The 11,781-nt window shown below is 50.0% G+C and overlaps 1 protein-coding gene across 5 annotated transcripts; it reads left to right on the top strand.

The window, feature by feature from the left end:
• The first annotated feature begins 6,092 nt into the window (after nucleotides 1-6,092).
• PPM1M (protein phosphatase, Mg2+/Mn2+ dependent 1M) lies at nucleotides 6,093-11,266 on the top strand. Of its 5 annotated transcripts, XM_067044024.1 has the most exons (11): nucleotides 6,093-6,719; nucleotides 7,445-7,568; nucleotides 7,722-7,976; nucleotides 8,429-8,541; nucleotides 8,909-8,993; nucleotides 9,083-9,201; nucleotides 9,363-9,426; nucleotides 9,654-9,761; nucleotides 9,874-10,022; nucleotides 10,492-10,589; nucleotides 10,822-11,266. In XM_067044024.1, exons 1-11 carry the CDS (start codon nucleotides 6,328-6,330, stop codon nucleotides 10,905-10,907), a joined length of 1,593 nt encoding a protein of 530 aa, XP_066900125.1. In that variant the 5' UTR covers nucleotides 6,093-6,327; the 3' UTR covers nucleotides 10,908-11,266. The 5 variants fall into 5 exon arrangements, with proteins under 5 accessions (XP_066900125.1, XP_066900127.1, XP_058931253.2 ...); XM_067044026.1 differs by lacking the exon at nucleotides 10,492-10,589; XM_059075270.2 differs by lacking the exon at nucleotides 10,822-11,266 and having other exon boundaries at nucleotides 6,096-6,719; nucleotides 10,371-10,605.
• The last annotated feature ends 515 nt before the right edge of the window (nucleotides 11,267-11,781 follow it).

The following is an 11,781-nucleotide window of genomic DNA, read 5'->3' as shown; positions in this document are numbered from 1 at the left end:
GGATTAGTAGGTGCTCAATAATATTTGCCAAATAAAAAAAGTGTCTGAATGAACTATGAGTCTTTGTGTTGCACATTAACTATGACTGGGCACATTTACTTAATCCTCATGACAGCCCTACAGGGTTGGTGTTATTGTCTCCTTACAGATGAAGAATCTGAGGTTTGGAGAGATAAAGTGATTTGATCAAAGTCACAAGGTAGTGAGTGTCCCCAAGAACCTTAGTTTCCTTCACTCAAATTGGAACAAAGGATGAGAAATCCTGCCGGACAGTGGCCCTCATCGCCTCCATCACTGTCTCACACTTGAGTGATGAGGGTTTAACCAGAGAAAGGAACTTCCTGGGAGTCTGGGATTGGGGCCCAGTCCTGTGCAGTTTCAGAGCCTAGGATGCAAGCGAGGAGCCTAAGGACCAGTGGAATATCCAAACAGACTCCATCTCTGGCTGAGATCTGGTTTCAGGCAGAAAGATGAGAAAGCTGCACACAGCTCCTCAAATGAGTCTAGGGATGATCAGAGTGTCCAGGAGCAGGTTGGTTGCTCCTTTCTTGCTGATGTTTCTCAACAAAGAGTCAGCCATTGAAATTATTAGAACATTTATTGTTTCAGGTGGATCACAGATTTAATTGTTTTTTTTGAAGTGAACTATAAAAATACTGAAGAAACAAAGGGAGAAGATTGTAAAATCTTAGAGTAGAGAAGTCCTTCTGAGTATGTCACCAAACCCAGAAACCTTAAAAAAAAAAGTTTATTTACATTAAAAATAAAAAGTCTATGTGGAAAAACCCACCATCAAAACCAAAACACAAACATAAAACTGTAACTGGCTACAAACAATGTACTTGCAAGTCATTTCAAAATAAAGAGCTGATTTCCCTTATATATAAAGAGCTCTCATAAATCAATAAGAAAAAGACCAATGGCCCAGTAGAAAACTGGGCACAAGTTACAAAAAGACCATCTACAGAAAAGGAACTACAAATAATGTCTCTCAAACCTGTGAAAAGTTGATTATCCTCTCCTATTAAGATAAATGGAAATCAGGGACTTCCATGGTGGCACAGTGGTTAAGAATCCACCTGACAATGCAGGGGACATGGGTTTGAGCCCTGGTCCTGGAAGATCCCACATGCCGCAGAGCAACTAAGCCCATGTGCCACAACTGCTGAGCCTGTGCTCTAGAGCCCGTGAGCCACAGCTGCTGGGCCCACATGCCACAGCTGCTGAGGCCCACCCGCCTAGAGCCTGCGCTCCACAACAGGAGAGGCTACTGCAATGAGAAGCCTGCGTGTGGCAACGAAGAGTAGCCCCCATTCACCTCAACTAGAGAAAGCCCGTGCAGAGCAACGAAGACCCAACGCAGCCAAAAATAAATAAAAATTAATTAAGTTTTTAAAAGATAAATGGAAATCAAACTAGACTTGCATAGTTTTTACTTATAGGTAAAGATTAAAAACTTTAATAAAAAATTGCAGTGGTCAAAGGATGGGGAAATAGACTGATTGGTGCAAACTTCATGTAAGACAATATCTACAAAATTATTAATGTATATTCCCTCCCCCCCTTTTAAATTGAGGTGAAATTCACATAACATAAATTAACCATTTTAAAGTGAACAATTCAGTACATTCACTATTGTACAACCACCACCTCTGTCTAGTTCCAAAACATTCGTTTTTTTAAATAAATTTATTTATTTATTTATTTTTGGCTGAATTGAGTCTTTGTTGCTGCACGTGGGCTTTGTCTAGTTGAGGCGAGCGGGGGCTACTCTTCTTTTTCTATGGATTTACTTATTTTGGATATTTAATATGAATGGAAGCATAAAATATGTGACATTTTGTGTATGGCTTCTTTTTTTAATATTTATTTATTTATTTGGCTGCACCAGGTCTTAGTTGCGGCATGCGAACTCTCAGTTGCAGCATCTGGGATCTAATTCCCTGGCCATGGATCGAACCTGGGCCCCCTGCATTTGCAGCATGGAGTCTTAGCCACTGGACCACCAGGGGAATCCTGTATATGGCTTCTTAATATAACGTTTTGGAGGTTCATCTACCTTGTAGCATGTATCAGCATTTCATTCGTTTTTATGGCTGAACAGTATTCCACTGTGCGTATATGCTATAATTTGTTTATCCATTCATCCAGTTGATGGATATTTGGGTTGTTTCCATCTTTTGACTATTATGAATAGTGTTGTTATGAACAATGAATGCCTTTGACAGAACAATTCCATTACTAGGCTGATTCTACCAATATGCCCACACAAATTATTATAAAGCAAAAAATTGAAAACAATCTAAATGTTCATCATTGGGAGGCTAGCTACATAAAGTCTGCATATTTGCAGAGACTGCTCTGCAGCCCTCACAAGGAACAAGGCAGCTCTTCAAGGACTGTTACAAAAAGATAGAGGTATCTTATGTGAAAACTTCAGGTGCAGGATACAGTGTAGAGTATGCTATCATTTGGGTAAAGAAAAGGAGGGGAAGAGGAAAGATTTAACATATATATATAATTTTTATTTATCCATTTATTTAAAGTGAGATATAATTGACATATAACATTGTATTAGTCCAAGGTGTACAACATGATTTGATATATGCATATATTGTGAAATGATTACCACAATAAGTTTAGTTAATATCCATCTCCACAGAATTACAAGTCTTTTTCCTTGTGATGAGAACTTTTAAGATCTATTCCCTTAGCAGCTTTCAAATATACAATGCAGTTTTGTTTTTTTTTTTGGCTGCATTGGGTCTTTGTTGCTGCACGTGGGCTTTTCTCTGGTTGTGGCGAGCAGGGGCTACTCTTTGTTGCAGTGCGCAGGCTTCTCATTTCAGTGGCTTCTCTTGTGGAGCATGGGCTCAGTAGTTGTGGCTCGCGGGCTCTAGAGTGCAGGCTCAGTAGTTGTGGTGCACAGGCTTAGTTGCTCCGCAGCATGTGGGATCTTCCTGGACCAGGGCTCGAACCCATGTCCCCTGTGTTGGCAGGTGGATTCCTAACCACTGCGCCACCAGGGAAGCCCTACAATACAGTATTGTTAACTACAGTCGTCATGCTGTACAGTACATCTCCAGGACTTATGTATCTTATAACTGGAAGTTTGTACCTTTTGACCCCCTTCTTTCATTTTGCCTCCACCTCCCACCACCTCCTGCACCGCCACCTCTGGCAACCACCAATCTATTCTCTGTATCTATGAGTTTGGGTTTTGTTTTTTGTTTCGTAGATTCCACGTATAAGAGAGATCAAGCAGTATTTGTCTTTCTCTGTCTGACTTATTTCACTTGGCATAATGTCCTCAAGGTCCATCCACATTGTTATAAATGGCAGAATTTCTTTTTTTATGGCTGAAAATATAAAATATATAGAATATATAGAATAAATTAAATATGTATTCTATATAATATATAGAATATATAATTATATTCTATATAATATAGATTATATATTATATATATATAAACTTTCTTTACCCATTTATTCACTGATGGACACACATGTTGTTTCCATGTCTTGGCTATTGTAAATAATGCTGCAGTGAACATGGTGAAGGCAGATATCTTTCTGAGGTAGTGACTTTATTTTCTTCAGATAAATCTTCAGATAAATATCAAGAAGTGGAATTGCTGGATCATATAGTAGTTCTATTTTTAATTTTTTGAGGAACCTCCATACTGTTTTCCATAGTGGCTACATCAATTTACATTCCCAGCAACAATACACAACAGTTCCCTTTCTCCACATTCTTTTTGCCAGCACTTGTTATTTCTGGTCTTACATGTTTTTGTTTTTGTTTTTTTGCTTGAACTTGCACAGAATACCCCTGACATCTCTGGAAGGATCCACAAGAAACTAGTAATATTGGTTGTCTTCAGAGAGGGGAACTGTTTGAGCCATAGTGAAATGTATTAAGTTTTTTGAATTAAATCTAAAATAAATCTTGTTAAGAACAGATATGGGACTCAACAAAAGCTATTTTCATGGTGAATGAAAAAAACATAGCATAAAAATCTTTTTCCTTTTTCTAAGCTTGCTCCCTCCCCTGCCTCCATCCCTCACAAGCTGACTGAGTTAGCTGAGGCAAGGTCTCCGGCCAGGAGGGGGCAGGCTTGGGATCCTTCAAGCAGTTGGGAGAAGGGTGTCAGGATAAGGGTATAACTGGAGAGTGAGGAGTTGCATGGCCTCCAGGGAGGACTCTAGCCAGAAATGAAGACAGACCCACCCCAAGGAACCTCACCTACAACTTCAGACACTGGAAACAGAAGAGCCTGGAGGCTTCTGGAGAGAAAAAAAGGCAAACAGAAGCCAATCCAAAGGCCTGGAAATGACAGGGGCACTGGATTTCAGCAGCAGCAACAGCCAAAAAACAATGAACAGAGCAGTCAGAAGGAATTCTGAGCCAAAATATCAATCAAAAGCAAAGGCAGAAAAAAAAAAAAAGCAAAGGCAGAATACAAACCCTTTCATAATTGCAAGGACCCAGAAATTACCAGGACCCAGTCATCCTTTCTTGGAAAGTTGTTAGAGGATGTGCTTCAGCAAAATGACGGAGTAAACCAAGTGAGTCACGCTTGGGATCCAGGCAAGAGCAGAGGCTCCCAGGAGCCTAGGGAGCCAGAGGAGCCTTGGTAGCACTGGAGGAACACTTAGGTCAGCTTGGAACAGGGAGGATGGGATTGCCATAGGGCTCCACATGGCTCTGAAAACTTAAAATAGTTAAGCTGGGCAACAGACCACCTGTGATACCTGGCTGCCAGGACACCTAGAGGACAGGATCTTCATCCACCCAGGGGAGTCCAAGATGGTAAGTTTGGGGAATAAACTGTGTTTGCATTGTTTCCTCTAGTTTTAGACTTTAACAGCTTCTGAGCCATTGGCTGGTAGGATGAGGAGGTTACCCCACTGATAGAATTGGGTTTGCCCCACTCTGGGTCCCTGTTCCATTTCTGTCCTGATGACAGGTTGTAGCTCAGGGGTCCTTTGGAAAGCTTTCTCTGACTTCTCCCCCTCCCCCTTGCCAGCTGGATCAAGCACCATCCACCAGAACTTCCACCATCACTGCAGGGGAGCTCATTTCCATTAGTACTGTACTCCTGCGCCCAGTGCTTGGGGCCTGACACACATGGTGGGGTCAGTAAATTAGCTCCCAGGCTCCCTGGAACTGAGTCATTTGAGGGAGGGACTGTTGGGCACAGCTCTCTGCCCCAGGAACCTTCTTCCTTGGGTGGAGGGAACTCCCAATGGGGCAAGGCTGGCCTCCTGGAGGAAGTAAGGCCTAGTGAGCATATGCTGGGCTTGGGTGTGGAGACGAAGGTAGGGACTCGTCCTGCAGCCGTCCCTGGGCCCTGGGCTGTGGGGCCTCAGGGGCTTTGAGTTGTCAAGCTTGCCTTTCTGGAGGAGGGAAGGGGAAGAGAAATCCCCTCTGGGGGTTCTGAATCAGCTGCACTGTCATAATGGAAACAGCACAGCCCTGGGTGTCAGGACACTTCCCCTCTGTGGGTGTCAGAGTCCCCCTCGTTATGAGATGGAAATAACAGTCCTGCATAGGGAGTTGGGCTTCAGTGACAGAAGGTGACAAAGCACTCTGTTAACATGCTGCTAACCCCTGCTGACCCAGTGGTGGTAGGTAACCGGGAGTTAAGAGGCTGCAACATCTTGCCTCCAACCCAGATGAAAGTCTTTCATTTCCCTTAGGCGCAGATCTGAACTCTGACCAGTTGGAGTCTTTTGGGGACCATGGATTCCTTTTGTCCATCAGTCACTTGCACTCTAGTGAGGCCCCTGCTGTCTGTCTAGAGAGGACATCTTGATTGGAGGGGCAGCTGTTTAGGAGACCTGGCCTTGAGGGTGGGAGCTGCTTCTCAGGATGAGGAAGGCCAGGGTGACCACCAAGCCCCATCTGGGAGTGGAGGGCGCCAGGCTGAGTGGGTGAGGCATGGAGGTCTCCTGAGGGAACACTGTGCTCTGGGACTCTTACTCAATGCGTCAGTCTGACACCTCCAAGGACATCTTGTTCTCATCTTGCCCTTGCGTAAGGTCCGGGCCCAGCAAGAAGAGGCCTGAGACTCTGCCGTGGACACTGATCCAGCCCGGAGGCCCAGGTGTGCCCTCATCGACCCCTACAGCCTCCCTGGGTTGGGGAGGAGGGACTTTTCCCTCTTAAAGACTCGTGACCCTTACGTGTGGGTGAACGTCAGCCTGCTCAGGTTCCTGTGTCAGCTGGGCCAGCGTCTTCGTCTATCTAGGCCTCAGTGTTCTTGCCTGTAAAGTGGGGTTGATAACAGCGCTGGATGATTAGGAGGCTTGAGGAGCTGGATGGCCGCCCACAGACTCCGGGGCGGCGGGAGGTTGGGGTTTGGGGGCGTCACCGCCCAACCGGCCCCGCCCTGCCCCGGCCCGCTTCCTCCTCCCGGGTCGGGCGGGCAGTGCCGTCGGCCCAGCCTCCTGCCCGGCTCCCCGCGGGCAGTCCCGGGCCGCTGCGCCATGTCCGCCGACTGGTTCCGGCGCCGCTTCCTGCTGGGGGGTCCGCTCCCCGCGCCGCGGCCGCCCCGGCCCCGCGCCAGCCCCGTGCCCTACCGGCGGCCCCGCTTCCTGCGCGGCTCGGGCTCCAGCCCCGGCACCGCCGACGCCTCGTACCGCCCGGACGCCCGGCCAGTGCGCAGCCCGGTGCGGGGCCGCGCGCTACCCTGGAACGCAGGCTACGCCGAGTGAGTGCCCGGCCCCGAGCGGCCTCCCTGCCCCCGACACTCCCCGCCCCCTGCGACTCTCAATCCTGAGGCCCCGACCCCCACGCTGTGATCCTGCCTGGGGTCCAGTGCTGACCGAGAAAACAGGCCAAGCTGAGTGAGGGATCCCGCCTCCCCAACCTTGTGGATAACTCCCTCTTGTCGGCACTTCCGCACTCTTGACAACCTCCGCTATTCCACCTCAGGTCGGGAAGGACCTGCCCGCCTGGGGCTTTCGAAAGAGGTAGGGACACTGGGTAGAATTCCAGTGTTCTGGGCTTTGGAGACTCCCCGCATCTCTCTCTCTCTCTCTCTCTCTCTCTCTCTCTCTCTCACACACACACACACACACACACACACACACACACACACACACACACACACACAGAGGACAGGGATTCTGGCTGAGATGGGACAGGGGATAGGCAAGGAAGCCCCACACCTCTGCAGGCCGACTTGCCCTTACCTCCCGGCCCAGGACAGCAGGTAAGCTCCAGATGGGCTGGGCCCTGAGTTTTGCTTTAGCTGTGAGGTTACTGAACAGTTAGCAAATTTCCAGCATTTGTTTGTCCAGGTGTGTGTCAGGGACAGCATGGGGGCTGGTTACTCCAGAGGGAGGGCTCCTCACTGTGTTCCAAATCTGTTCTCTGTATCCATGGGGGCATAGGTGTTTCCCTAAAGGGTCACTGATCACTTCCTGGCCTCAGGATCATCAATGCAGAGAAATCTGAATTCAATGAGGATCAGGCGGCCTGTGGGAAGCTGTGCATCCGGAGATTTGAGTTTGGGGTTGAAGAGGACCAGGAATGGCTGACCTTGTGCCCAGAGGAAGTGAGTGCAACTGGGCCTGAGCTCCTTTTACAGGCTAGGGCCAAGATTGGGGCCAGGACTGTAGACTGAGGTTCTTTCCCTAGCACCCTACATTCAGCCAGGGGACAACTGGGGAGGCCAGGCAGAGCCTGACGCCAAGCCCTTCCTGTGCAGTTCCTGACAGGTCATTACTGGGCACTGTTTGATGGTCATGGTGGTCCAGCTGCAGCTATCCTGGCTGCCAACACCCTGCACTCCTGCCTACGCCGGCAGCTGGAGGCCGTGGTAGAGGGCATGGTGGCCACTCAGCCCCCCATGCATCTCAGCGGCCACTGCATCTGCCCTAGTGACCCCCAATTTGTGGAGGAAAAGGGCATTAGGGCAGAAGACTTGGTGGTCGGGGCTCTGGAGAGTGCCTTCCAGGAGTGTGTGAGTGTGACCTTTGGCTGGGAAAGGAGGGAAGGTTTTACCCTCAGGGACCTGAGGGACTCTGGGTTGTGGGGTGTCCCTGCACATGATGGTGATCACCCTGGATCTTTGGATTGGGAGGACAAGATTGGGTTGGTTGGTTTGTTACTAAACAGTTATCATAACCCCACCCATTTATCCAGCGCCTACTATATTCTAGATGCTTTTACCTGGATCATTTTGTTGCACACCTTGTTAGTCCTCGGTTTCCCTTCCTTACGGTTTTGAATAGGACTTCCCTACCTCCAAAGGGATATGTCTAGATCTCCTGACCACTCTCCTGGAGTCATAGCTAGACTTTGCGCTGGGACTGCCATGCTTGCTAGTGGGGAAGTAAACTGTAGGGTGAGGGTTGGGGACAGTGGTATGCTGGCAGTACAAGCAGCAGCTAAAGTAGCCTTGGTTTGCTCCAGGATGAGGTAATCGGGCGAGAGCTGGAGGCCTCAGGCCAGGTGGGTGGCTGCACAGCCCTGGTGGCTGTGACCCTGCAAGGAAAGCTGTATGTGGCCAATGCTGGGGATAGCAGGTGAGTGAGCCCGGAGGGTGGGCAGGGTGGGGTGGGCAGACAGGCAGCAGAGGCAGTGGGGACAGTGAAAGGGGGCTGGAAGTCGAGAGACAGAATTGAGGAAGATTGGCTGAATTGTGTACTTAGCATGTGTCGAGTGTGAGGGCGGACAGCAGATGCCAGGGAGGGCAGAGACCTCAGGGGCCAGGCCAGATGGCTGAGGCTTTACCCTGCAGGCCTTAGGCAGTAATGGGGGCCTTTGAGCAAGGGATTGGCATGGGCAGAACTGGCCCCTGGTGGTTGGAGAAGGGGCCGGCAGGAGGGAGGCTATGGGTAATGATGAAGGCTGCCCCACAGACTTCTCCCTCTCCTCTCAAACCTCATCCAGGGCCATCTTGGTGCGGAGGGATGAGGTACGTCCCCTGAGCTCTGAGTTCACCCCGGAGAGTGAGCGGCAGCGGATCCAGCAGCTGGTAGGTGCCCTTGACAGAGGGAGGCTGTGGAGCCCCAACTCCTGGGCCACCAGAGGGAGCCTGATCTGAGCATGGCCTCCCTATTCCAGGCCTTTCTCTACCCTGAGCTTCTGGCTGGTGAGTTCACCAGACTGGAGTTCCCTCGGCGACTGAAGGGGGATGACTTGGGGCAGAAGGTTTTGTTCAGGGATCACCACATGAGCGGCTGGTGAGCAAGGTGGGGTTGGGGGACACAGTGGGGAGAGCCCTGGGGTCCAGGCCCAGTGTGGCCTGGGGCAGTCCCCTTCTACCTGGGCAGGGTGGGCCCTGTGTTGGGGGTGGTGAGGTGGTAAGTAGGGCCTGGGTTGATGCTGGGTTTGCTCCTGGTAGGAGCTACAAGTGCGTGGAGCAGTCGGATCTCAAGTACCCACTGATTCATGGACAGGGTAGGCAGGTCAGTGAATGGCACCTCCAAGAATCTCTCTTCAATTGCCTCCTGTAGAGGTGCGAGCTCCTTTGTCCCTTGTGGGGAGCTTTGGCTGGGGTCCTAGGGACTGCTCCAAGGTCAGAGGATGTTTGTCCCTCAGCCCAGGCACCCAGGGCCACAGTCCACCTCTGTGTGCTTTACTTGTACATTTGCTGGGGCTGTTTGCTGTCACCTCATACCTTGCTTGTCTCCAGGCTCGGTTACTGGGAACACTGGCCGTCTCCCGGGGCCTAGGAGACCATCAGCTCAAAGTCCTGGACACAAATATTCAGCTCAAGCCCTTCTTGCTCTCTGTCCCACAGGTGAGGGGGCAGTAGCCCACACCAGCTTCTATCTGCCCAGAAAGGCAGACTATGCAAGGTTGGCAGGAGCTGGGAAGGGAGCCAGTGAGGAAACCTTAGGCTTAACTTGCAGGTGACTGTGCTGGATATGGACCAGCTGGAGCTGCAGGAAGAGGATGTAGTTGTCATGGCGACTGATGGGCTCTGGGATGTCCTGTCCAATGAGCAGGTGGCATGGCTGGTGCGGAGCTTCCTCCCTGGCAACCGAGAGGACCCACACAGGTACTGTAGCTGCTGGGGATCTGCCTGGGCCTGAGTTGGTGCCAGCAGAAACACCAAGAAGTAGTTATGGCTGAGAAGACAACACTGCAGATGAGTCCGGCTAAGAACAGTTGTCCAGGACTAGAGCTATCTCAAGCTTCCTGGGGGTAGCTGTGGGTCCCAAAAATGTCTGGGTCCGGAAACCCATGGTCCAACCTGTGGCCTTCCCAGGCTTGTGGCTTGCTTGGCCCCACAGTTAGACTCCATTGCTTGGGTCCTCAGTGTCCAGCACTGTGCAAGTTCTCCCTGAGGGCTGGCCTTGCCTGTTTGCTCTCGCCCCAAAGTACATCTACAGGATGGTCCCCACAGGTTCTCGGAGCTGGCCCAAATGCTGATACACAGCACACAGGGGAAGGACGATAGTCCCACACAGGAAGGGCAGGTGTCCTACGACGACGTCTCTGTGTTCGTGATTCCCTTGCACAACCAGGGCCAAGGATGCAGTAGCCACTGAGGATTCAAACTTCGCATCCCAGAACCACTTACAGGCCAGGTGCCAGTGTGAGCGTCCACCATGGTCAACAGCAGGTCTGCCTGCCCCACCCCCAGACCCAGCCCTGACCCCAACCCATTTCAAGGGGAGCATTTCTACAAGGCAGTCAGAACTGGAAGAACGCAGGGAGTCCAGCTCCCCAGGTCCCCCTCTGGCAGGCAGGGAAAGAGCGCTAATGTCAATAATGTCTGGCAGAGTCACTTTACAACTTAGGAATCCATGTAAGCCTCCTCAGATAGGATCCTTAATAGCCCACTATATTCCCAGATGGGGACAGCTGGACTAAGGGCATTGGCCAAGGATGCCAGGAAGAGCAGACAGCCTGTGTTTGGATTCAGGTCTCTAATGCATGAATGTTGGATTATCTACTCAACAACCCCCAAAGCCCATGCAGAGTGCCTTATGGGAAGCCTCATATCTGCTAAACAGCCATCTTGAAGCAGCCCTTGAAGAGAGACCAGTTCAGGTCCTACCCTGCTCCCCTCCGTGCTGGAGGAGAGGCACAGGCCCAGGGGCTAAAGTTGGGGGAGAACTAAGGGCCAAGAAGGAGCCCCAGAGTTGGCTGAGTAGTGAATGCCCTGATTAGTCCTGCTGCCTCTAGCCCAGTCTCCTGATTGCTCCTCTCTGGCTCCAGCCCTGCCCTAGGCTGATGCCTCAACAACACCGTTTTGTTGTTCCCCATCACCTTCCTATTAAATGTTTGTGTGCAGAACCCTTGTGAATTGTGAATTGCTGTATAGCTTGACATTACAGTACACCTTTTGCTTTTTCTTGTTCCCTTCTAAAAAAATCACTCTTAGCCTTAGCTCCATCTTACAAGTTTGCCTATAGTCAGCATTGTGTTTTCTCTGTGGCCTCCCCAGTTTGCAGCTTGTGGTGAGCCCCAGTGAGAGAACTGCTGCCCAGGGAACAGAAAGGAGGTCTCCACCACCATCTGTGGGCTCTGGGCTTAAGTTATCAGAAGGGATGCCTTTTTAAAGGCAAATTATAGTGATTTTAGTATAAAGTTTGTAGTAAATTTATAAAAAGCTAGATTTACCAACTGGAGACAAGTTAGTTGGGGCTCCAGAGCTTGCTGTTTGATGAGTAGCTTAGTTCTTCATGTTCCTTACAAGACTGTTTTTATCATCCAGCACTTGCCAAGGCTCAAATGCTCAGTGTTTGTTGAATTTCATGACCTCAGCCTTTCCTAACTCTTCCCTGATCTACTCCTACTTTAGTCTACAA

Source organism: Kogia breviceps, chromosome 10, assembly GCF_026419965.1.
Source record: "Kogia breviceps isolate mKogBre1 chromosome 10, mKogBre1 haplotype 1, whole genome shotgun sequence".
Taxonomy (NCBI): Eukaryota; Metazoa; Chordata; class Mammalia; order Artiodactyla; family Physeteridae; genus Kogia; species Kogia breviceps.
This window is presented reverse-complemented; position numbering and strand designations above follow the sequence as displayed.

Coding starts and splice junctions, on each gene's coding strand:
- PPM1M (XM_067044023.1), top strand. CDS start 6,328: ATGGCCGCCCACAGACTCCGGGGCGGCGGGAGGTTGGGGTTTGGGGGC. Junction 7,977..8,428: donor AGAGTGCCTTCCAGGAGTGT/GTGAGTGTGACC, acceptor GGTTTGCTCCAG/GATGAGGTAATCGGGCGAGA. Junction 10,023..10,491: donor AACCGAGAGGACCCACACAG/GTACTGTAGCTG, acceptor TTGCACAACCAG/GGCCAAGGATGCAGTAGCCA.